Source organism: Pteropus vampyrus, unplaced genomic scaffold, assembly GCF_000151845.1.
Source record: "Pteropus vampyrus isolate Shadow unplaced genomic scaffold, Pvam_2.0 Scaffold23, whole genome shotgun sequence".
In the NCBI taxonomy this organism is placed as follows: domain Eukaryota; kingdom Metazoa; phylum Chordata; class Mammalia; order Chiroptera; family Pteropodidae; genus Pteropus; species Pteropus vampyrus.
This window is the reverse complement of record NW_011888804.1, coordinates 11,482,229-11,508,617: the sequence shown is the minus strand read 5'-3', so window position 1 is coordinate 11,508,617 and position 26,389 is coordinate 11,482,229. Positions and strand designations below refer to the sequence as shown.

Sequence of the window (26,389 nt, the reverse complement as noted above, 5' to 3'; positions counted from 1 at the left end):
GCATATTACATAAAGTTCTGTTGTACAGTGCTTTTTCATACTTTTCAGCAGTTATTACACAGGTTATTTTCGTTCTTGCACAACTCACACTTAGCTTCCATTTGACACTCAGTTCTAGAATTTGCCTTAGAACATCTCTAAATTTCTAATCTGCACCATCAATTTCATATAGGTAGAAGATGAATACCGAGGCTTCCAAGAAGAGGCTAAGAAACAAATAGAAGATTTGAACATGACGTTAGAAAAATTAAGGTCAGAATTGGAAGAAAAAGAGACAGAAAGGAGTGATATGAAAGAAACCATCTTTGAACTTGAAGACGAAGTGGAACAACATCGAGCCGTGAAACTTCATGACAACCTTATTATTTCTGATTTAGAGAGTAAGTGATGGAGAGCATTTCATTCCTTTTTGTCCTACCCATGTTAACATGTGGGAATAGTTTGCATTCAGTAGCAAAATAAAAATTAGTAATTCTGACTGGTACAGTAGTTCAAAGGCAGTAGCATGGTGACCAGCAGAAATATGCATGTGGTAAAGTGTAATCTACACATTAGTTGATAGTCTTCAGGCTACTGTGCTTTAATCCTGAAGAACTGTTAAGTGGAAGCATTACTTTAAAACTGCTTAATTATGGAAAATCATTTAAGTGAAAAGTTAGTGGGGTTATTATTTCTAGATCTTAGGAAAAACTGTTATTCACTTCTAGTTATTACAGGTATATACTGAGACAAAAAAATATCGATCCTTCATAATCATATGCCTGAGGCACAAATTTTTATTTATTCGTGTGATTCTCTTCCTTACCGTCAAATTTTTATGATCTGGTAGAATTGAAACTAGATTTTAAAATAAAAGTTAAAAAAAATAACTATTTTGCAGTTAAGACTTATAAAAAAAGTTGCAAAAATAGTACAAAGTATTTCTGTGTAGAAAATGTGATGAAGAACAGAAATTTGCATGATCTTAAAATGTTTTCCCACAGACTATTTATTATATTGCAAGTGAGGAAAAAACAGAAGTGATACAATGGAAAAATTGGGCAACACTTTGACAGGGTGATAATGAAACAGATATTGGATACAATATTAGTTCGGTTGTATTCTGGCTGAGGCATAACTTCAATTAATCATGGAGAAACATTAAACAGACCAAAAATGAGGCATGTTCTACTAAAAACACAGGAGTGGGTGGTGCTATAGCCCTAAAAAATGCCAACATTATAAAAGACAAAGGCTACGGACAAATTCCAGATTAAGGGAAACTAAGGAGACATGGCATTAAATGTAATACCTGTGCTTAGTCTGGGTCCAGTATTATAGGAGGAAATGCTATAATGAATATTAGGACAATATTGGAATGTAGATGGTAGACTAGATAAACATATATTAGTATAAACTTATAAAGTTGATTACTGTGTTTATGTAAGAGAATGTCCATATTTTTAGGAACCAGACATTGACTATTTGGGGGTAAAGGACCATGACGTATATTGTTAAAGGATTCAGGAAAAATTTCGGGATGGCTAGAGACAGCCAGCCAGCCAGCCATAGGAGATAGCATATGATAAAACAAATGGGATAAAACGAAATGTTAGTAGTAGACAAACCTAAGTAAAAGGGTATATGGAAGTTCCTTGTACTATTTGCATGTTTTTGTAAGTTTTAAATTATTTCCACATAATACATCTAAAAAATTCTCATGTATTCTTCATCCAGATTCCTCAAATGTTAAATTTTAAGTTGTAATATACTTTAATGATGTCCAGGTGGGAAAAAAGAATGGGAGTAGCCTTTGAGGGGATGCATTGGTTAAAGCTTTTTAGTATCTGTGCTGCCGAAGTGAGCATGGTTAAAGCTTTTTAAACTTTTCATTCATGATGCTGCTCCTTTGAGCTCTAACTGCTTATTATTCCTTGACAGAGGGTTGATAGGCAAATATAGCATCAAGCCAGATTTCATGTGCTGTGGATACAGAGGTGGGAAGGTTTGAAGAGAGTGGGTCATTTGCAGGGGAGCCCTAAACATGTCTTGTGCAGTTCTGAGCTCCGGCTAGTTGACCCAGCATCTATAGATTGACATCAGAGTTATTTGGAACGTTCTGAAGCATCTGGACGCTAAAGCATCTGACTGTGGGGCTGTATTTCTTGGAGACAGTTTCGGTCATAGAGATGAACTTTCTCATGTAAAGTTTTAAAAACTTTTAGTATAACATTTATATCTAGTTTTTATTTCATTGTCTCTGAACTGAGAGGATTTATCTAGTTTTACTTCCTAAATGTAAGAGATTCTAAAGTTTTTCAGCTCAAGTTGGAATATCTGCATTTCTTATCTAGTACTGATAATAGCCTTTTCCCTTGCAAGACTTCTGATTTGAATGTGGAAAGAGTGCCACCTTGTGGTAATCGGAGTAATAGCTAGAAAAATGTTAGATGATAAGGACTCCTGGGGTGAAATTTTATAAATCATTGCCACAATGAAAAATACATTATATAGATTTTAATTATAAAATGGCTGAAAATCCCAAATAATTTTTTAGCTGTATAGCTTGTATCCCCAGTTTTTTGAAATGAAAAGTTTACATGCAGAAATACTATAAGAATAGTATAGTTAGCACTCACTGCTGAGATTTGACAGTTGTTAACATTTTACAGTGTTCTGTGTGTTCTGTGTTTAGCTGAACCAGTTCACAGTAAGTTGTAGACCTTATGATGCTTAACTGCTAAATATTTCTACGTGTAACTCCTAAACAGTCTCCTCACAACCACAGTAGTGTCGTTATATCTAGTAAAATTAGTTATAATTCTTTAGTATCATCTAGTAGCCCATATTCAAATTTTTAATTTTTTTTATAGGAATCAGGATCCAACAAGTTTTATGCATTACATTTAATCGTTACATCTCCATAGTCTGATGGGAGTTAATTTTTTTTCCTACAGAATTCTAACATTTGGGATTGATGCTAAGCTGCCACTTGGTGTAGAGGACTTAATGACAGGGAATACTGTTAATTGAGAAATCGGGATCTTCTGTAGAATGTTTTAGCAACCATCACCATAGTCAATTTGAGAACTTTTTCATCACACCAGAAAGAAACCCTGTACCCATGAGTAGTCACTCCTCATTAACTACAAAGTGATCCTGACTTTGGAATTAATGCACAGGATTTTTAAACAGCTGTTGTTAACTGTGCTCAAGACGTAGAGGAAAATATACTTGTAATGAATTAACAAATAGCAAACGTCAGCAGAGAAATAAAAACTGTAAAAAAGGATATAGTGGGTATTCTAGAATTGAAAATTTTAATAGCTAATATAAAAAGTTTACTGACCATTTAAATGGCAAATTTGAGTTATAGAAGAGCCAGTGGACTTGAAAATCGATTAGTAGACAATACCAATCTGAAAGGTAGAGAGAAAAAAGATTGGAGGGAAAAACTAGAGCGTCCATGATCTGTGGGGCATTATCACAAGGCATATCATGTAGTTTGAGTCCCAGACGACCTTTCAGATGACAGCAGTGCCATATTGCTTAGACCTGGCCCACAGTACTTTTTAGTTGTACTTGGATTTAGCATCTAAGCTAGAAAGATCTGATATAAAAACTTATTCAGTAAATATTGTTAAGACTTCTAGTTCAAGATGATGGCCTGAGGTTACACATGTATTTCCCCTCCCTCCCAAAGTCTTAGGGATATGGCAGGAGAAGTTAGAATTGTAAAAATTATAATGAACCTAAAGCAAAGATAGAAAATAGGAAAGTTCGCATCAATAGATCAATTTGGAGTAATTTCTGGAATATATAAAGCAGATAGGATTGGAGACATGGAGAAATCAATAGAAAAACCCAGAGTCCAGGAAAACACCGAAGGTCTGAATAAATATGTTCTTAGCAAAACTCTGGGGACAGGAGTGCTAAAACTTCTACCTCAGGGGTGGTAGGGACCGGAACCAGCAGCAGTTTTTGGCTGTGGTATAAAGGATTCCCAGAGGCCTTGTACCAATCTCTTCTCTGTAGAGTGCTGGCTCTGGTGTTTGCCTCCAGACTGCTGCTGGACTCAAACTCTTTTCTAATTAAGGTGGGGAATATGGTGTCAGGGCTTTAGTATCAGAAAGAGAAGTGAAGGCATGCCCAAAATGACCACAGGCTGCTGTCATCTCAAAGAGAAGACCACACAAAGGGAAAAGCATTTTGACCTAGCACACATGCGTGTGTGCAGATACACACCCCTCTATTGCCTTAGTTGAAGCCATATAGCCATCCCCCTTTTGTGGGTAGGCATCAGCAGAGCTTTTAGCCAGTTATATTAAAAGGAGAGGCCTGTGGATAAAAAAATGACTTCCATAGTTGTTGAGAAACATGCAGAAGTCAGTAGTATTAATTATTTTTGTCCTGTATAAGTAAGGAAAACCAACCAGGACTTATTAGACATTTTATTATCTTAAAAGAGCTTAAAAGGGAAACAGCAGAAAAAAGCAGCTTACTGAGCCCAAACAGATAAAGTTAATGACTTCACTACCAATCCAGGAAACCAAAGCTGAGTATTGTCTAGAATAAAGGCACCAATGAGATCTCAGGTTTGGCTCAGGCATTGTATTCTTCAGTTACGGTGACTTTATAAACCACTTAATATTTGCAAAGTGATGCTCTGCACATGCTTGCAGTTAAGGATAACACTTTTCCTGCCCTCAGTAGTTCCTGAGATTGGGATATTACACTGGTCTTACACTTTTACATGGAACACTAATGACAGTGGTAAGCAAGGGTGACTTGAGATTAGCGAAGTAGCAAAAGGAAATACAGTTGTATAATTCTGTGGTGGAAAAAGTCTTAAAGGCAATACTGGGAAGCCATAAAAGAAAAAAGTCCCTTATTTGACTATGTATAATTTAAACTTGCAATTCAGCAAAAGTATCATAAATAAATGACACTGGGAGAAATATTTGTAACAGATCAACTATATAAAGAGATTCTATACATCAGTAATACTAGGACATTCTATTAGCTAAATAAAATGTATGACTAGATGAGTCAGGAAAAGACTCAAAAAGATGCTTGACTTTACTAAAAAAGCAAAGAAACTCAAAACAAAATGCCAGTTTTTACTTAGCAGATGTGAAAAATTAAAAAGATTAATAACATGTAAGAGGAGAAAAGGGTCCTTATATCGTATACTGTTATAAGGAGTATGGATTGCTGCAGCCTTTTTGAAGTATTGATCATATTTTTCAAAGAACAACAGTGATTAGGCAATCCATTTCCAGAAATCTGTTCTTCAGAAACGTTCTCACAGATTTGCAAAGGAATACATGTGTATGGATACTCGTTGCAGAATTGCTGGTTACCACAAAAACTTGGAAACTGTAAGAGATCTAGGCAATAACGCATGTGCAAAATACATCCCTACTATGGCTGCCATTTCACCAGTAAAGTTTAAATAAGGCAGCTCTATGTGTACAGGCACAGACATGCCATAGATGATAAAAAGCAAGTCACAGGACAGAGTATGAGCCATGTATGTTACTTCTATAATTAAAAACTAAAAATTTTAAATATAATATACACTGATGCTAGCCAGGCACAGTGATTTGCCTTAAATGCTGTTTTCACTGTTTCTATACAACAAATTCTAGAACTCGATGACTTCTTAAAAAAAATTTTGCATTCTTGATCTAGAAGCTTCTAATGGATTGACTTAGATCCTATTGATATTTTCATACGGGCCTTCATCACTTCTTCCACTTCTAGAAATGTGTTCTTCAAGTAGTATCTGAACAATTGTATGAAGAGACTCATGGTGTTTATAACAAAAATTGGAACCATTCTAACTTCGTTAATAGAAGGTTGCTATTAATATATTCAATTAATGGAATACTAACATGACTATCAAAATGGTGGTTGTAGATCTGTATTTATTTTCTCAGTAAACACAGATGTTCATTATCTACTGCTAAGTAAAAAGACTCATGAAGCAGTTTAATAGTATAATCCCATTTTTTGTCTTAAAAAATATATACACTTATGAAATCTGGAAAGATATATGCGAAATGCAAATTATGGGTAATTTATTTTTGTTACCCTTTTCTACTTTCCAGACTTTTTATTGTGAGCACACATTACAAGGGGAAAGAGTTATATCCACTTTTCTTTTGGAGGGGGGATGGAAAAATTTTAAATGTAAAATAAAAATTAAAAATAAACAAAAATAAGAGTGGCAAATAGTTCATTTGAAACTCATCTGTATCCTCTTCCTACATCAGGATTTCTAGTTTGGGGATAAAGCTGTGGCCTAGTGGCTGGCTGTACCACCTGCCTCTCTCCGCTGCCCCCAAGGGGTAATATTTTAACTGATTGCTTACTCTTGTCCTTTCCCTTCCTTTAATAATTGCATCTGATGTCCATTGGAGGCACTTGACCATATGTAAGAGTCTGACTGCGCACTGGGAATCAATAGGAAAGGATGCTTGCATACTTTTCATCATTTTACCATCCCCAGGGGTCATAGGTTGTTCCTTGGGTCATAGGTACCCATGGAACAACACTTAGGTCATAGGTGCCTAGTAACATCTACATGAGTGATGGGTATATAACTGGAGCCAGAGTGAAGGCCTGGTTGATTGTTCTTGATTTGTCGGGAATGGTAGGTCTTGGTGGTGAAAGGATTATGAACCCCACTATTAAATGGGCAGGGCAACATCCAGAATTGTTCAGAGCAAAGTTAATCTGATAATGAGAATAGCAATGTACCTGGTTTCTAGAATAAAGATAACATTGTAAAATTGAGTTATAATTTGTAATTTTAAAATGAGATCATAGTAATAGTTCTCTGTTATTTGATAGAATTTAATGCTACTTTCTAGTTGAGGACAGTAGATGGCAGTGTCCCTCACTAGAAAAACTGAGACAAAAAAGGAAACTGTATTTAGAGGCTCCAGAGTGAAAACTTACGATGCCCTTTTGTGTGACCATTAATTGGGCTAAGCTAGTCTTCAAAACAGGGAATGTAAGCACAAACTCCTTTGCTTCAAGGAGGAAAGCCTATTGTCATTGAATACTTTACATTGCAGGTGATTTGTAAAATACAGTTATGATTTATAAAGTTTTAAATCAAATTCCCTAGAGACAGTTGTAGTGTACTTTATTTTGCCTAAATATGTCCACTGGCTGCCAGCTTCCTTTCTATTTAAAAGGAATAATAAGACATGATAATAATAAATATGTAGCATTGGATATAGAAGAATGTCCTTTTAAGAATAGTAATTATATGAATTGTGCGGCTTTGAATGTAGAGGTTGGTAAAGAGAAAAGGATAAGAACAAAAGAAGTGAATGAAATTTGGGATTGATCAGTCTAAGATGGCCATGTGGCTTAAAATGTCACCTGAGAATGAAGACATTAGATGTTAAAAGTGAACTGTAGTAAGATGTTTGCTGTCACTTGTCTTGTGTGAATTATCTAAAGATAAGTAGATACGTCTTTTGTGAATAGAAGAAAAGGAAAACTTTTCAGCAGAGGAAGAGAAATTACACATTTTTGTTTGCTTGTTTTAATTTTAAATTATTTCTTGCTGTATAAATGTATATAGTGTAAATGGAAGGTGTAATCCCTAGTGTTTTCAACACCAGAAATATTTCAGTTTCCATTCCTACTCTTTATAGATATGTCCGATAGTATCACCAAGACCTTGAATTTGTCCACATGTAGGTCATATGGAGCTAAGTTTCCAAGCTGGCTCCAGAGTAATCCTTGCCTCTGGAGATATGGATCATGATATTAGACTCATCTCCTCACCTTGGTGTCCACTTTGTCCTTAACCAAATTGGATGACCTGTTTTATCCTTAGTTTCCAGGTTAAATTAGGTCTATAACTTATTCCAGTGTGTAAAGTAAGTTATGCTTGCATAAATACTTTAGATTAATATCCCTAGTGATTAAAAGTTCACATTTTAACAGAAGTCAGTGTATTGATTAGTTGTGAGCCAACAATATGTGTTTCTAACAACTGCTTTTATTTAACTTTGTTACAGAATTAAGACAGGAAGGAAGTAATCCAAAAATTGTGACTTAAACTTGATATTTTCCTTAGAAAGTAATATTGGTTAATACTTAATGTATTAACAATCCTTTTTTCTTTTAAAGTTTCGTATTAAAAAAAAAGGTTTTGGACAGGGTGACTTTTTTCAGATGTCATATTTAAGTACCTCTTCTCTTTATATTATTATTCCTTTTAAATATAGTTCTAAGAATAAATAGTTTAACTTTCGTGATCTTTTCAGATACAGTTAAAAAACTCCAGGACCAAAAACATGACGTGGAAAGAGAAATCAAGACACTTCACAGGAGACTTCGGGTAGGATAAAATCTTCATGTATTATCTCATTAGAAAGCATATTTTCTGAACATTGAGTGTAGAGTAGTCATTGACTGTGTTATTATTCATGTTAAGCTTCAGATACAGTTATAATATTGAGCCCACTGGCATTGAAAGCAAATGTCATCATTTCAGATTGGAACTGGTGCTAAATTCTGGATAGAAGAATGTACTAGTAATTATGAGTGGTAATTTTCAAAAGATATTTAAGAAGCAAGTGTTATATTTTGGAAAGAAAGTTTATTAGCTCTCGATTTTAAAGTATTCCATACTAAGCTGTTTTCATATGCGTTTTCTGTCTTCTGTGCATTTGATCAGCTTGCTTATAGCAGTGCCACTCTGATGCAGAGGGTGGGGAAAGCTAATCTCATAGTCTGGATCATGCTTCAGTTGCTCAGGCTGCCTTCACGGTATCAGAACATTGCTTTGGGGTGGTGGACCCCGGGCTTGGAAGTGGGCAGCTGTGGCTGTGGCAGAGGTGATGCCCTGGGAAGGCTTCCCCACCCAGCCACACCTGCATCCTTCATGGCTTTGGGAAGCAGTGGACTATACAGTTCCTTAGCTCCTCTTTGTCTCTTTTATGAGTTTGTCTGCCTAGGTTAAGTTTGGTGTTTTTCTTCTGACTTCCTCTTCCTTTTCCTTTACTTCTGATTCTTTTTTTCTGTTAGTTTTTGATGTCAAGATATTTATAGTGTTTCACTATAAAATCTTGCAGTATGGTTAATGTGCACTATCTTCTTGAGCTTTTCAGAGGTAAAGTGCTATAAATATTGGATGATGTGTTTATTTTCATAAGACTTAACTTTGAAACTTGCACGAGGAAAGGAGGCTTGACATTACCATCATTAATGTTTATTCATCACTCTTTGCTAGATTTTTTAGTAGACTGATAGCTAGAAAATATTTTCCTCATTAAGAACAAGTTCAGCACAATGTGATGTATATATATGCCTAACTGTTGAATTGTACACCTGAAACTTAACTGTTTTTTGTTAACCAATGTCATCATAATAAAAATTAAAAAATAAACATGCACCAAAAATAAAAATTAAAAAAAAATAAACTGGAAAGAAAGAACAAGTTCAATAATAATAATAATTGTGTTACCTGTTAGCTATAGGTAATAGCAATCTCTGGGGTTTAAAAGAAATTTACCATCATTTACCATACAGTGCATTACAGCAACTTAATTATAAATATATATTTTAATGTTTTAAAATAAATCTTTATTGCTCTCTTTTAGAAATAAAAATTTAGTTTTTTAATATAGGAAGAATCTGCGGAATGGCGGCAGTTTCAAGCTGATCTCCAGACTGCAGTAGTCATTGCAAATGACATTAAATCTGAAGCCCAAGAGGAGATTGGTGATCTAAAGCGCCGGTTACATGAGGCTCAAGAAAAAAACGAGAAACTCACAAAAGAATTGGAGGAAATAAAGTCACGCAAGTATGTTTTGAGAATCCAGTTGTGTACTCATATTTCACTAGAGAACACTTAAATCTCAGTTTTCTCATGTGATATTATGGAAAGAATGTGGGGTTTGACACTGGTATGACTGAGTTTGGATCTAGTGAAAGTCAACTTTTCTGGCCTCACTTTATGACACCTGTGAAATAGCGCAGTCTATGTGCATCTCTCAGAGTTGTTGTCAGTGTCCATGATCAACATCTCTGGAGCAGGCCAGAATGGTCCCTGGCAGAGGATACATTATGTTCTTCTCCTTGCCTCTATCCCTGCATTCCAGCCCTGTGACTTATCTTTAGATTGTAGTCTTGTGTTTAAGAATGTGGACTCTACAAGCAGACAGACTTGGCTCCCATCCAGCTCTGCCTCTTACTAGCTGTGTGATCTTGGCCAGGGCCCTCGGTTTATTCATCTTTAAATGGAGACAATACTACTTGCTCTACAGTGTTGTTGTAAGGCTTAGATGAGATATGCCTGCACAGTGCTCAGGGCCATGTTAAGTATACTTTAGCTAGTATTATTAGAAACCCAAGTAAAGAATGCAAAGTGAATTTCTCCCCATGTCTTGAGGAGTTTTCACTTGTTTTATGCTTATAACCACATAATCTCCACAGTAGTGTTTGTTTCCACGTCTAACATAGAGATCATTGGAAACACATAAAAAGTATTAGGTGAGATGACATTTGCTATGTATTCAGAATTCTTCAGTGAGACTCTTTATCTATGAGTAGGGGAAAGTAGTTTGTATTTGAGGTTATTAGGAATTTGATTATTCATTACTTTGAGTAATTCTTAAGTAGACATAGGAGAAAAACTTAGAAAAATATTTAACAGGCTATCTTTGAAAAGCTATCATATTTTATTGTCCACCTAGCTCAAGCATATGGCCCATTGGACAAGATCACTCAATCATTTTTCTTTGGCTTCCTTAAGCAGAACATGAATGAGGCACAGAAGATTATAGTTTCTCCACTGGTATAAAACTCGTATTACATTGCCCTTTTTTCTGTATATTAAGCGAATTGTGTATCAGAAATGTTGCATTCTAAAATAACCTGAGTGACTCAAATTCTACTCTTAAATAATCATTCCTTCGGATCCTGAAATCTTTTTAGTCTTTGAGACACATATTTAAAGGAAGTACATCCTGAAAGCAGTAGCATCTTATAGAGCAGTGTTTCTCCCAAACTATTTTCGTAATAATATCGATATGTTGTTTGCTCTTTTCACTGTTGACTTTTGTACTAATAGTGAAAAGCAAATGTAAACTGTTAATGAATCAAGGTCTTGGCACCAGATTATACTCATAGTCAGTGTACTCTTCACTACCACACACTTGCATTTTAAAAAATTCAGATTTCACTTAAAGATATCCATGATGAAGCAGTAAATTATTAATATTACTAAATCTTGGTCCTTGAGTATTTTCTTTTTAACGTTCTCTGTGATGAAATGGGAAGTACGCATAAAGCACTTCTGCATATACCCAAGTATGTAGTTGTTTGGAGGAAAGCACTGTGTGATTGTTTTAGTTTGAACTGTTTTCTTTTTTCATGGAACACCGTTTTTACTTGAGACTGACAGACTAACTCTGGATATTCAGACTTTGATATTAGGTAGATATTTCTTGAAAAAGATTAAGAGAGCCTATTACTTCAAGGAAAACAACTGACAGTATTTGGTACCAGCGATAAAACGTGGGCTTTCTTGTGAATGTAGGATTTTGAAAAACTTGTATCTGTCATTGCGAGTTTGGCAGCTTTACATATTTAAAGAGTTTCCTGATGAGATCATTGGTGATATTAACAAATGTGGCTTTTAAAAAATAAATTGTATAATGGCGGGCGTCAACATTTAGAAAATTTGGGTAACTCGATGAGCCAATATTTTTCCTATGACTGGCGCATGATGTTACACAATTGTGTATGGGTAAAAGATCCATTCAGAATACAAGATAGACCAGGGGATTTTAATGGGCAGAGTAGAAAAATTCATTCATACAGGTTCAGAGTCCACATTGCAGCTTTTAAGTAACTACCACTTTTTGCATTTTGGTTTCGTAGTATCAAGGAAAAATAGCCATACTTATTTAAAAAGCCACAGTTATCTAGTTTATTATCATTAAATTTTTCTTCTCTTTTCCAGCTACATACCTGTGCAAGGCTTGTGTTTTTTCATATTGCAGTAGATTGAATACAGAAGAAATGAGAACGTAGCAGTGTTCTATTAAGCCACACTTTAACAAGATATGTAAAAATACAAAAATGTTGCTGTTCTTATCAGTATTTTATGGTTTTTGAAAATACAGTCATTTTTCATAAAGTTCTGGGTTTATTTTTATTTTTAGACAAATTAAATATTTCTTAGTTCTGAATTCCAGTATGGTAAATGTCAGTAGATATTCTAAATTCCAATATGGTAAATGTCAGTAGATATACAGAAAAGCTCTTTGGGGTCCTCAGTCATTTATAAGAGTGGAAGAGGGCTCTAAGACCAAAAAGTTTGATAATCACTGTTGTAGATTCTTTATTAAAACTTCTGTGCAGGAGACCCTATGGTATATCTTGAGGCAGAAAATCAGAAGAGCCTAATGGCCACCAAAGACAAATTTTTCTAAGGCTTAATTTTTGTCCATCTATAAACTTACTTGATAGTTATATGATATGTACAAACTCTGCAACTGAAATCTCATTCCGGATGAAAACTTCTGCGTTAGCTCAGTGAATTGAGCTGGCCAGAAATGAAGTGGAATTGATTTTTTTAGATGACTCATGGTCCATCACACTCAGCATCTAGGAGACTCATGTTACTAATGTGAGCCCAATCTTTTTCTTTGTAGAAATTCTATTTAGAGACTACAGCACTTTTTTTCTTTTTTTTTTTAAAGTATGGGCTTTGATTTCATTTATTTATATTTCCATGTCTATGCATGGCATATTAGATAGAGCCAGTATAGATTATGCAGATGTACTAGTGAATTCCTAGACTCTCCTGAGACGGGGCCAGGCATTCTTAGCAGCCCAGAACCTCAAGATCCCCAGTTCTGAGTCAGGATCTTGGCCAGTCTGCCTCCCATTTTACTGCTAATTGACTACTGATGTCCTCACCTTACACTTACTCAGATGAAAATGGAAACTGTTGGTTACTTAACTTACTTAGGATAACCTGATATAAAAATTTTAATATTATTTCCTGGAATTTACCAAGCAAATGAGATTAGACCAGGTAATTTACTTATCTCAACCGATACTATTTTTTGTTTTAAACTGATACTTTTTATCACTATTCAGTTGGGAGGGGAAAATGTATATTATCTAGTATATATATATGTAAAAAAATGCCCTGATTTCCATATTGTTTTCAGGCAAGAGGAGGAGCGAGGCCGGGTGTATAATTACATGAATGCTGTTGAGAGAGATTTGGCAGCCTTAAGGCAAGGGATGGGACTGAGTAGAAGGTCCTCCACTTCCTCTGAACCAACCCCTACAGTAAAAACCCTCATCAAGTCCTTTGACAGTGCATCTCAAGGTAATTTCTTATACATTTGCCAAGAGCAGGCAGTCATGTTTACTTACCTTATGTTTTCTGGTCTAGTTTAATGTTCTTTGTTGTCTTACTGAGTCTCATCGAATTTCTTGTGGTATTAATGAGTTAGTCTAACTATATGGTGAATCTTATGGTGAATTTTAACAATCTTGATCTCAGACTTGTGCCTTACACCATGCAGAGATATATTTTCACATATGCATATGACTTTGAGTACCTTTTCAGCCTAAGAACTTCCCGCTGTATGACTTCAGCCTTTTCTCTTTCTCTGAACTTTTTCAGACCTATATATTCAAATGCCTACTTACATTGACATTCAGGTTTCTCCTGGACATCTCATTATGTCCAAAATCTAATTTTGTTCCTCACCTTCAGTCTTTCCTCTCTGTAAATGGTAGCACCATTCTACCCAGTTTTTAAGCCTGAAATCTAGGACTCTTCTTTCTTCTTTAAATCCTTTTTCCTTACCTCCACATCTCATCCATTAGCAAGACCTCTTGATCCAGCCTCCAATCTGCACACCTTTGCTCTGTCTACTGTCCATCTCTTAGTGGCACAAACAACTACTAGTGCAAGCCACATCAGCTATTAATTTCAGTAACCTCCTAATTAGTCTCCTGATTTTATTTCATGGTAGAAAGATCTTTTCTTGCTTAAAATCCTGTAATTGCTTTATTATAGTTAGAATGAACTTCACATCCTCAGATGCCTACATGTCGGACCCTGTCTTCCTCTTACCTCAGTTGAACCACTCTTCATCTGCCCTGTACATTCCAGCTGCACTGCACTTCAGGTCCTGAAACAAGCCAGACCTGGAAGAGAGCCTGGAAGCACGCCCTCCCCACCTTCAAATGTCTGTCTCCTTTTTGTCTTTCTAACCTCAACTCTGCGAAAAGGAAAGGGATGTAGTTTTTTAAAACGACTAATTGTAATGTGTCCTACAGCTTAAATTTTCATGTAGAAATTCTTCAAACTTCGTGATAGGCTTTATTCTAATTCACTCTAAGAGTAGAGTTTCTTTGACTAAAAATCAGAGCAAAAGTCAATTGTATACTTATACATACTGTTGGCAAGTACAGACATTTTGGAGTACAGTTAGGCAGTATCTTCCAATTTAAAATGCCATATTCACAGACCTCGAAGTTCTTATACATGATACTGGCACAAGTGTATAAAGATAGATATATGTACAGAGTTTTCAGTATAGTGTTTGAAAAAATGGAAAATCTGGAAATTGCTTAAGTGCCCATTAAAAGAGTTAATACATTAATACAGTATATAGAATACTGTGCATCTTTTAATAATGATGAGGTAAATCTCAAAGTTAGAATAAGTTTACAGTCCTTTATAGCAAATTGCAGACCAATATTACATAGTGTAATCTCATTTTGCTTTTTAAAGTACATATTTTCTTTCTTTTTTTAAATTTCTTCATCCTTTATTGTGCTTAGCACAATGCCAGACACACAATTAATGGTGAATATATATTCATGGATTAGCTCAATAGTTATATTTTGCCTTTTCTTGAATTAGAATGTAAGCTCTTTTTTATTCTTTCTTTTTTAATTTCCCTTAACTCTACTCTAGTCTGGCAGTTTGCCAGTTTGTTTTCTGTGTCTGTGAGTCTGTTTTCTTTTAGTTTGTTTGTTTTGTTTCTTAGATTCTGCATATAAGTAGAATCATATGGTATTTATCTTTCACTGTCTGACTTATTTCACTCAGCATAATACCCTCTAGGTCCATCCATGTCATTGCAAATGGTAAGATTTCATTTTTTTTAATAGCTGAGTAATATTCCATTGTGTATATGTACCATAACTTCTTTATCCAGTCATCTGTTGATGGACGCTTAGGTTGCTTCTGTATCTTGGCTGTTGTGAACGTTCCTGCCGTAATTAGCTGTAATTAAGACAACTGCCTTTGTTAGATTGTAAAGAAATGTTTTAAAATTACAATAGCATGTTATTGACCAGAAAAAGTACTTCTCTGCTCAAAACCTGTAAGGCGTTCCCATTGACCTGAGCAGAAACTGCAAAATCTTTCCCAAGGTTTACAGGGTCCTAAAGTACATAGATATTTTCATTGCAAGTGCAAAAAAGATGCACTCAGAACTACTGTTAGTTTCTACTTCTGTGTAATATAAGATGAAAGAAGACTTTAAAATATATATATACTTCTAAAATGAAATAATAATGAAATGTGTACACTAAAATCGTGTAGTTATTCAAAGTATTAGTAAAACTGGTTTAAATGCAAAAAGATAAAAGATAATCCGCTTCTATGCTGATCTTTTTTAAAAAACAATATTTTATAATGAAATACACCTAAATGACTTAGAACTTCCATTCCTAGTTATATACATAAAAGAAGTGAACATAAGTATTCACTTCTTTTGTACATAATGTTCATAATGTACATAAATGTTCATAGCAGCACTATTCACAGTAGCCAAAGGTAGAAACAACTGGAATGTCCATCAGCTGAATGGTTAAACAGCATGTGATATGGCCATACGATGGAATATTATTCAGTCATAAGAAGGAATGAAATACTGCTGTATACTGCCATGAGGATAAACCTTGAAAACATGCTAAGTGAAAGAAGCTAGACACAAAAGGCCACATGCTGTAAGATTCCATTTATATGAACTATGCAGACTAGGTAAATCCATAGGACAGAGAGCGGTTAGATGGGCGCTAGGGGCTGGTGAAAGAGGTCGGTGGGCGTGACTGCTTAACAGGTACTAACGATCCTTTTGGTGTGATGAAATGTTTTGTAACTAGATAGAAGTAGTGATAGTTGCTCCATATTGTGTATGCCCTAAATGCCATGGAACTGTACATTTAAAAATGGTTAACTATATATTATGTGAATTTTATCTAAAAAATATATCTAAAAATAAGTTCTAAATATAAGTACTTGGCTATATAAAAAGGTCTACTGTGATCTTCATTTTGCCCTATATAATGTGCCTGCTTTCCTTTTTTGTGTCCTGTTTTGATTTTAATTTAGCTTCAAGTAAATAACCATTTTTACGCAACCTCTACCAGAATCTGTGCTAAGCCTAAGTATCTAGAAGTGAATAATAATGGATCCTGCTTTTGAACAGTTCAGTCTAGAAAGTGAGATTGACATGTGAGCAAATAATTACACATCCTTGCATTAAATGCAAACGGGAAAATACATGTGAAGTGAAGTGATGACCTCCATAAAGGGAGGTGAGCAAAGATGAGCGGGAGCCCAGTTTTCCTTTGTTTAATACACAGTTAGTGAACATCCACTACGTACCAGGCTTCTCACCTGATATTGTTAACAGAAATACTCTTTTTTGGATTTTTTTGTACTTGGATTTCATTGCTTTATGGAGCACTTTAACCTTAGGTTAACTGATTTAGCAAAAATGAAATGGAAATAGGGTTGGAAATAAACACAACTACACTAGGGAACAAACAGTCTGCCTGGTGATAGGAGAACCACCAGCTGCTGGGCAAGCATGGCTTTGAGTATTCAGTGAGGTTAGGCACCGGTCTTAACAGTTTCCAGAGGAGCTAAGAGTGTTGGTTAATCTGGTGAACCCTTAAGGGCATGAAAGCTTTCACTGTATCGTGATGTATTATGTACTTGTTTGTTTGTTGTTTTTCTAGTACCAAACCCTACTGCAGCTGCAATTTCTCGAACACCTTTGAGTCCAAGTCCTATGAAAACTCCTCCTGCAGCAGCTGTCTCCCCTATGCAGGTAAGTGCCTGTGACCTCGGAGGCTCTGGGCACCTCAGCATAAAGATAATCCTCTCAAAAGTCATTTACACTTATGTGTAAAAGATAATCCTCTCAAAAGTCATTTACACTTATGTCAAGGGGGCAAATGACTACTGTGTGAGGGATATAGTTGGGATTTTTTTCCTAAAATACTGTGACTATCCTTAATTGAGATAAATTATCTAAATGTCAGTTGTGTTATTCTTCTGAAAATCTCTAATAATAGGGATAGCTAACAACTATTGAACACTTACTATGTGTTCTACACCAGCGGTCCCCAACCTTTTTGGCATGAGGGACCGGTGCTCCTATGAGAATCTAATGCTTAATGGATGATCTGAGGTGGAGCTGAGGCGGTGTTGCTAGCGCTGGAGGGTGGCCACAAGTATAGATGAGGTTTTGCTCACTAACCTCCTGCCGTGTGGCCTGGTTGGGACCCCTGTTCTATACTGTTGCAGTTGCTTTATAATGTTAACTCATTTAATCCTCACAACTCTATTGGGTATTAGGTATTAGGTACTATTCTTATCCCTGGTTTTCACTTGTGGAAATTGAGGCCTAAAAGGGTAGGTAACTTGCTGAGAGTTGTACAGTTAAGAAGTGGTAGAGCTGAGATTTGAACCTGGGTAGAGACGCTTCAGAGACCACGCTTTTAACCACTACACTAAGATACCTCTCTAGAATATGTAGTTGGCATGTCTCAGCCTTTGCTACATAGCAGATCACTTCAAAACAGTGGCTTAAAACAGCAGTTTTATTATTTTTTACATTTCTCCGGGTCGACTAGGAAGTTCTTCGCTGGCTTTGCCTGGGCTCATTGCAGCAGCTGCACTTAACCAGAGGGTGGCCTGGGGCTGGGCCGGCTGGGCTGCTCTCTCCACATGGTCTTTCAGGCTCCTCACGGCATGATGTCTAAAGCTCCCAGAGAGTGGAAATGGAAGTTAGCAAAATCTTGTGAAGACTGAGGTTTAGAATTTGGACTGTGTCACTTCTGTCTCATTCTTTTAGTCTAAGCAAGTCCTAAGGCCAGCTCAGATTCAGAGTGATAGGCTCTGCACAGGACATGAATTTAGAGCAGTATGATTCAGTGTGGGCCATTTTGTAGCAGTCTAGTACAGGGGTATTGCTGATCCATTTTAAACAAGTTCTGGAAGGTGCTCTTCCTTGCCACTCTGGAAATGCAGACCAGAGAAGCAGGGCAGATGGTTGTTACTCTATAGTAACAAAAGGCCCTCTCATTATGCCCTTGCTAGTAAGCCACATTTGGAAAGAATGGCTAAGGGGGAGTTTTTCCACATAGGTGAGAGTAGCTGAGGAAAAATGGCTTAAAACCTATTACCCTGTGATATAGGGTAGCCTTGGCTGCACCCTTTCCCTAAAAAATCATGTTTGAGAGCATTTTCTTTCAGTGGAGGCTTTTGTGCTTGTTTAACTACTGATCATGTATTTTGTGAGTGAACTTTTTCCCTTGTAAAGTTTAGGGTTAAAGTGTGCTCCCTCTGCGTTTATAATGTTGCGAGTGAGTGGCTTTGCATTTATATTTATGTAGAAAACATTATAGTCTTAATTTAAAAGGAAAGCAAGGGGAATTCCATATTTCATCTGTAATGGGCTTTTTATGTGATCTGTTGATTGAACTTTCTAACAACCTAAAGATATACATAGAAACAAAGTAACAGTGCAAAATATAAGAAACTGAGTGTTTAAGTTTAATATACAAGGCACTTTATAAGTCATTGTAGAGATAAGAGGCAAAAAAGCTCATTTCTCTAACTTGAAAAAAAGTAACAGTTACAGGCCATGTTCAGTAGTTTTTCAGTACTTGGTTAGTTAACACAGTGCTTCTCAAACCTAAGGGTGCATAAAAATAACGTGGAGACATTTTAAACATTTAAATTCCCAGGACTCATCCCAGTGAAGGAGAATCTCTGGGGAATAGGGCCCAAGACTGGGTAAGGGTAACTCCCTGGGTAAGAATTCCCCCTCTGGCTCTGAGGGAGTAATGGGCTAGATTGTTCTGCCATCTCAAGCAGCTAGAAAGCTGGACAAAACATAGGAAGCAGTTATATTCAGACCTTGTACAACAGGTAGTACAAGACTGTGATCCATAAATAAATGTTAAGGAATAAGTTAAATCCTACTATGGCCCCCACTATCCTGTTGGCAGTTTCTAAATGGTGGTGCAGGGAGGATGAGCTCATGTGGAGCAGGGAAGGGGAAACCAGTTGGATCTGAGGAAACACAGATTAGTGTTCAGGGAGAAAGAGAGTGTTAGAACTTGTGGTCAGAGTACCTGGGAGTAGGGAGCGATGCAGAAAAGTGGGTGTAGAACTATGCAGAGAGATATCCTTTTGAGTCTTCACTTGAATGTCAGTCTGCACATGTGTAGAGTGACTGCTACAAGGTGGGCAAAGACAGTTCTCCAGGAAAGAACAAGTTGCTGTCAGACAGATGCTTCCCATAGTTCACATAGGGCAAGTAATCATTCAAATTCCCACCAGCCACTGTAGAAAAACCTCTTCGAATACTTGGAGCATTCATTAGAGACCCTCATGGGCCACACCGTAAAGTGGAACTAAGTAGCCCTGGTATAAACACTATTCTAGACCTGCCCTAAATGATTTTAAAAATAAACCTCATAAGGACCAAAGAGATCCATAAGTAATTGAGCAGCCTGTGAAATGCGTCCTCATGATCCGCACCCCCTGTTAGTCATGCCCTGAGTAATCCGCTCCTCCAGAGTGTTGGTTAGACTTCATGACATGCTTCTGATGCATAGAATATTGCAGAAATGATGGGATGTCACAGGATAATGTTATGAAAAGATTAGCTTCTATCTTGAGTACTTCTCTTGGTATGTCTTAGATCTAGTCACTCCAGTGAAACGATTGGAAATTGAAATATGTAGCAATAAATTTAATGAAATATGTATAAGACTTGTTCAGTGAAAACTATAAAATATTGCTGAGAGAAATTAAAGAGGTAATAAATAGAAAGATACATCATATTCATGGATTAGAAGACTTAATATTGTTAATATCTTACTGTTTTCCCTCACATTAATCTGTAAATTCAGCACAATCATAGCTATAGTCTTAGCATGCTATTTTGTAGAAATTGATAATATAATTTTGAATTCATATAGAAATTCAGGGGACCTTGAATATCTATAGCATCTGGGGGAGAAAAAGAAACATTTGGAGGACTCATACTACCTGATTTTATTTTATTTTAATTAATTGATTAATTAATTAATTAAATTTTTTAGGTGAGGCAACCCTTGGTTGACCTCAGATTGCAAGGACCTTGTCACCTTACAATCCCTTATTTCTTCACTTTTTATGCCTACAGCACTTGGTCTTCCTAGGTGGTCTCCCATCCAGGTACTAACCAGGCCCCACCCTGCTTATTAGCTTTCGAGATCAGACGGGATTGAGCTTGTTCAGCGTAGCTTGGCCATAGAAATACTACTACCTGATTTTAGCACTTAGAGTAATCAAGACAGTATGATATTAACGTGAATTTAAATGTAGACGTTAGATCAGTAGAATAGATGGAAATCCAGAAATAGATCAGTTAGTTTTCAACAAAGGTACCAAGTTAACTCAATGGGAGAAAGGTAGCCTTTTCACCAAAGGATTATGGATCAACTGGCTATCCATGTTTTAAAAAAAAATGCAGCCCTTACCTCATGGCATTTATAAAAATCAAAATTGTAGGCCTAAGTGTAAGAGCTAAAACTGCAGAACTTATAGATGAGAACATTAGAAAATCTTCAGTAACCTTCAAAAAAGCAAAGATTTCTTATTTAGGACACAAAAAAGAATGAATCATAAAAAATTGATGCATTAGGCATCCAAATTTAAAACTTATCTGAAAGACGTTAAGAAAATGAAAAGACAAGTTATCTGTCAAAAGACTTGTATTCGAAGAAGACTTGTTTATCTTCTTCATTGTAGACAACCTAGTAAATAATAAAAAATTTGGAAAGTTCATTCTCAGTAGAAAATATACAAATGGCCAAGAAACACATGAAAAAATACTCCACATCATTGATCATTGGGGAAATGCAAATTAAATCCACAGTGAAATTTCATTACATACCCTGTAGAATGACTAAAGTTTAAAGACAGTATCAAGTGTTGGTAAGGATGTGGAGAAGCTGCACTTCTCTCACATTGCTGCTGGGAATGTGAGATGTGTAGTTAGAATTAGCTAGTTAAAAAAGGGCTAGGGAAAAGCTGAGGAAATAAGCCTGAGTAAAAGCACAGACGTCATAAACAGCATGGTCTGTGTGGAAATAAGCAATTTGGTGGTATTTGAGCAATATGTAGAGGAGGCAGGAGATGAAGTTAAAGAACTGAAAGGTTTTAAGTATTGGGTACATACTTCTGGCTGCATGCAGTGGGATGTACATATAAGACTAGATTGAGGAAGCCAGTGACAAAGCCTTTGTAGTAGTGCTAAGTTAAGATGACAGGTCATACTGGGGCAGTTGTAGGAGAGTTAGACAGGAGGAGGTGACAGAATTGAGATCTATTTGGAACCAGGGCATGAATTGAATGGCCAATAAAAGTACAGTGAGAGCATTTGCTAATTGGTATGTGATATTTAAGAATTTTCTTTAAACAAAATGAGATCATACTCAGAGAACCAGGGGTTTTCAGGAATCAGTGATATGAAGTCAGAGAGAGGGAGAGAAGGTATAACTGTAAAAAGGCCATAGGAGGGTTTCTTGTGGTGATGGAAACATTCTGTATCTTGACTATATCAGTGTCAGTATCCTGGTTGTGATATTATACTGTAGATTTATAAGATGTTATCTTTGAAAGCTGAGTAAAGGGCACATGGGATTTTTCTGTATTGATTTTTAAAATTACAGTGTATTGGTCATATGAGGCGGGGGGAGATTTTCAACCTTCATATAATAGTACAGAAGGAATTATAATTTATAATTAAATATTTACTCTCTGCAACTTTCTTTGTGAATGCCAGCTCTAGATATAACATGATTTTGACACTATTTATCTTATAATTTCAGAGACATTCCATAAGTGGACCAATCTCTGCATCCAAACCACTGACAACCCTGTCAGATAAGAGACCGAACTATGGGGAAATTCCTGTTCAAGGTACATTTCATATATTGCAGTATTTCACTTTCGTTATTAATTCTTTTATTTTTACCTTTTTTTTTTTTTTTGCTAACTAAATTATTTTCTTTGTTCTTAACATTATTTAAGCCAGTCTGGTATACATCTTTATTGGAAGTTTACTAATAATATGTATTAATTACAAACAGAGAGAGTAGTTATTAATAAATGCATCTTAGAAGACATCTTTCTCATAGCATCATGATAGGTAATAGAGAGTACACACACCAGTGCTAAGCACTGTGTTTCATAGTTCTTCATGGGGTAGGGATTGTTATTTCCATTTTATAGGAACTAAATATGAGGCATCAGAAAGTTAAATATTTTAACGCAGATCAACAGTTAATGGACAGTAGACCTGGGCAACCTGACAAAACCCATTTTTTAAATCTCTGTGCTCTGTATTGTTGTTTATAAGAAGAAACTGAGACTCTACACTTGTGAAGGTCCTTGCCCATTTTCCCATAGCTCTTTATGGTAGAGCCAGCGCCAAAACTCAAGTCTCCTTCCTTTTGAGTTCAGGTCTCCTCTTACCCATGCTGCCTTTTTATGTGTGGTGCTGAAGTGCATTGGAAAATGGTTTGTGGCATTGACATGGTACTGTGAAAGGCTGTACTTCATTTGGGATAGGTGTGGAGATGCTAAGCAGGTGTGCATGTCACTCGGGAGCCTGAGGTTCCCCTTAACTGATACAGGCCAGTTACCCCCATGCATTGTTGTTCCCTTGTGCATTCTGTCAGTTGTAGAAATTAGGTGTTAGGCTCTGTGGGTAAGGCTACAAGGTTTTGACAAGTGTGGGGAAGAAATATGCAGACTTGTGAGAATTATTCCATTAAAGAATCTAGAAGACTGGCTCCACGGGCTCCAGGTACCACCAGTGCAGGAAGAGTTCAGTTTGGCAGTGAAACTGGCCCTGTATCTACCAGTCTTGAGTGTCAGATAAGCTGGTGGTACACACGTGTAGGGACAGAGGAAGGTGGTGTTACTGCTGCTTTACTTGCACAAAGTCTTTTCTCCTTTGTAGTTCATCAGTCATAACCTGAAATCTTTTCTCTCCTTAGAAGGTCCTCTTGCTATGAGAACAAATAGTGGAAGGATTAAAGTGTCTCTCTTTATACCTTGACCTTATCCCTCCCTCATCTCCTAGATGGATTTGTCAAGAGTTATGTTGTGTGTGGTGCTTAGATTGTCAGCCTCACATGTCCTGGCTGTTGATTTCTTAGTTGCTGTTTGCTTGTCTGTAAATTGGGACTAATCACAAATACCTAGCTCATGGGATTCTTAAATCTCTCTCTTCCCAAGCTCTTGTAAACCCTGCAGCTGGACTTTGACCTTTATCATTGCATCAAGCTGCTTTCATTGAGGTTGCCAGTGATGATATGTCGCTAACCCAGTTAGCAGTCATCCCTAATCTGCTGTGTATTGTCAGCAGCTTTTGGCCCTGTTGAGCACTCCCTCTTCCACAATGTTCTTTTTTGGTTTCATGATGCCACTTGCATCTTTTCCTTCCTCCTTGGCCACTGCTCTGTCTCCTGTGCTTGTTCCTTCTCCCTGACCAGTAAATGATGGTGTGCCCCAGAGCTAAGGCCCTAAGGCTGTCTTCTTTACTTGTCTTCTCTGTCTGTACTCACTCTGTTATTGTATCTTATCTCACGGCTTTAACTACTGTTTTTTTCTGAGGACTGTCAAGTTTGTATTTCCACGCTATCACTCTCCTCTGTACTCTACAGTCACATATCCAATTGCTTATTTGACATCGTCATTTTGATGTTGAATACTCTGAGACTGAGGTCGTCCAGGACAAGATTCCCACATTTCCCAAACTTGTTCAGCCTGTAATCAGTCTTGTCTTCTCTACCTCAAGTTAGTGGCATTTTCATCCTCCAGAAACTTTGGAGTCATCCATAACTCCCTTCTTTATCTCAGACCCCATATCTGAGACTTGTTTAGTTCTTGAGGAGACCCCACTGGTTCTACTTCCTAGTTCTACATCCAGAATAGGAGCATCGCTCTTTCCTTTGCTACCACTTCCTTGGTCAAAGCCACCACCATCTCTCACCTGGATTCTGGCAAAAATTCCCAACTGCCTTCTCAGTCTATTTTTCATCTTACAGCTAGCGCAATCTTGAAAAATATAAACTGGAACATGTTACTATACTCAAAACCCTCCACTGGCTCCTGTTTCTTTCAGAAGAAAGGCTAGAGTTCTCTTAGCGGCCTCCAGACCCTCCCAGCCTGGCCTCAGTTGTCTCTCTAGCCTCATCACCTTTCTCTCTTGGTCACTTTGCCCAGCCACATGGGCTTCCTTGCTGTTCCGTGCACTCAGGCACACTTCTGGCTTGGCAGCCTTGTACTCTTAGGGACAGGCTCTTCCTCTGCTGGAACACTTGTTTAGGAGGAAGGTTCACTCCTTCAAGGCTTCACTCAGATTTTAGCTTGGTGAGGTCCTGAGCACCATATTTGTAGTTTTAAACTACTCTCTCCTCTACACACCTTTTTCCCTTATATGTCTCTTTTAACTTAAGCAGTTGTCCCTTCTGACATACTATATAGTTTACTTATCTATAACTTTTATTGGTTTTCTCCCAATTCTTTAGATCTTGAGGTGCATGAGGTCAGGGATTTGTGTCTGTTTTGTTCACTGATGTATCCTGAGCACCTGTAGTAGTATAGGGTTCTTGATAAAAAATTGTGAGATAAGTGAGTGAAAAAGAGTTAAAGCATGCAAAATGCTTAGCACAAATTTTATTTAGTCCATAGTAAATTTTATTACTGTTATATATGAACTTTTTCATAGTATCACAAGTGACTAAGAATGATGGCCCTTAATTGCCCATGAATAAAAGATTTTAATTCATTGCAAGGCAACCGAGGTCTGCAGGGTTTTCCAACCAAGTGGCTTTGAGAAAGCATAAGTACACATTATATTTTGGGCATCTTAAAAGAGCTGCATGTAGTGAGAACAAAGATGGAAGCCAAAGGTTCAGGACCACTCTCATTCCTCTGTCTATGCTTTTGACCTGCAGTCACAGCCAGGTATAGTCAGAGCCAAGAGCCAAGATGCCACAGCCTTTGAGAATGTGTATAACCCTGGGCCTGTGACATAGACCCCTATCTGGAGAGCACTGAGATGATCCTGAGAAACCACAGAATACTGAGTCCCCGAGCTCTATTTGGTCCCAGAGAAGGGCAGGAGTGCTCCATTGAGAAATAATTCAGGGTCTTTCCAAACCTCCCAAAGCCAGGCCAAAGCTGACTCTTGGGACTTTCTCCCTTTTTGCTTGCTATCTCCAAACTCATCTTGATTGGCCCACAGCAGGGCAAGGTTTACCAGGGGAAGCTAGCAACAGCGATGTTTCTTGAACTTACCTGTTGAAAACTTACTTGAGTCACTTGGTAAAATATGGAACCCTGGGCCTCACCTCAGATCTCTTGACATGGAGTCTCTTGACAAGGGAGTTTTAGATACTTAATTTTCACAAGCACCCCAAGTGATTCTTAGGAAAGGACAAATTTGGGAAATTAGGCAAAGATTACTGTTTCATTTTTCCTATTGCCTTGGTTTTGTGGGTGGGGAAGGAGGTACGGAAGGTCTGTGGGCCAAGGTTATTGAAGATAGATGTGGTAAGTGTCTCTGGGGCTCTGATGAATCAAACCTTTTCCTGGCTCTCCTCTTTTTATTATCTGGAAATGTATCAAATGATAATGCCATTGGGTATGGGGTGTGTGTGGTCAGTCTGTGTTAATGCCGGTCTAATTCTCCACTCCAGTTTGTTATAATGCCTTAATGGGGCTTAGTGGAAACAGTGCAAATACAGGCGACAGAGGGAAACACACTTAGATGAATTTTTATCTGAGATTTGTTGATAGCATGATCTTATCTTACAGTCACTAGAGAAAGAAAACACTTACAAAACTAAGAACAACCAAATGATTCTTGGTCATAAAAAGCCACTGTGGTTATCCAAACCGTGATAAGAGAATAGGATTTCCGAACGCTAAACTCTGTCTCGAACTGCTTTTCTTCCTTGGTTGTCTCTTTTACCTTGGCATAAGTTTTAAAATAGCCTATAATTTTCATTTTGAAAGTTTTAGTGGATT

At 36.9% G+C, this 26,389-nt stretch overlaps 1 protein-coding gene across 7 annotated transcripts in view; it reads left to right on the top strand.

Moving 5' to 3' along the window:
- The window catches only part of SPECC1L (sperm antigen with calponin homology and coiled-coil domains 1 like), a 121,830-nt gene that overhangs the window by 44,909 nt on the left and 50,532 nt on the right, over window positions 1-26,389 (top strand). For all 7 annotated transcript variants that reach the window (XM_011356015.2, XM_023528314.1, XM_023528316.1 and 4 more), the window contains 6 exons: window positions 173-380; window positions 8,274-8,347; window positions 9,639-9,814; window positions 13,197-13,360; window positions 17,023-17,114; window positions 22,177-22,267. In XM_011356015.2, coding sequence (XP_011354317.1) covers window positions 173-380; window positions 8,274-8,347; window positions 9,639-9,814; window positions 13,197-13,360; window positions 17,023-17,114; window positions 22,177-22,267 — 805 coding nt within the window. The remainder of the gene's footprint in view (window positions 1-172; window positions 381-8,273; window positions 8,348-9,638; window positions 9,815-13,196; window positions 13,361-17,022; window positions 17,115-22,176; window positions 22,268-26,389) is intronic.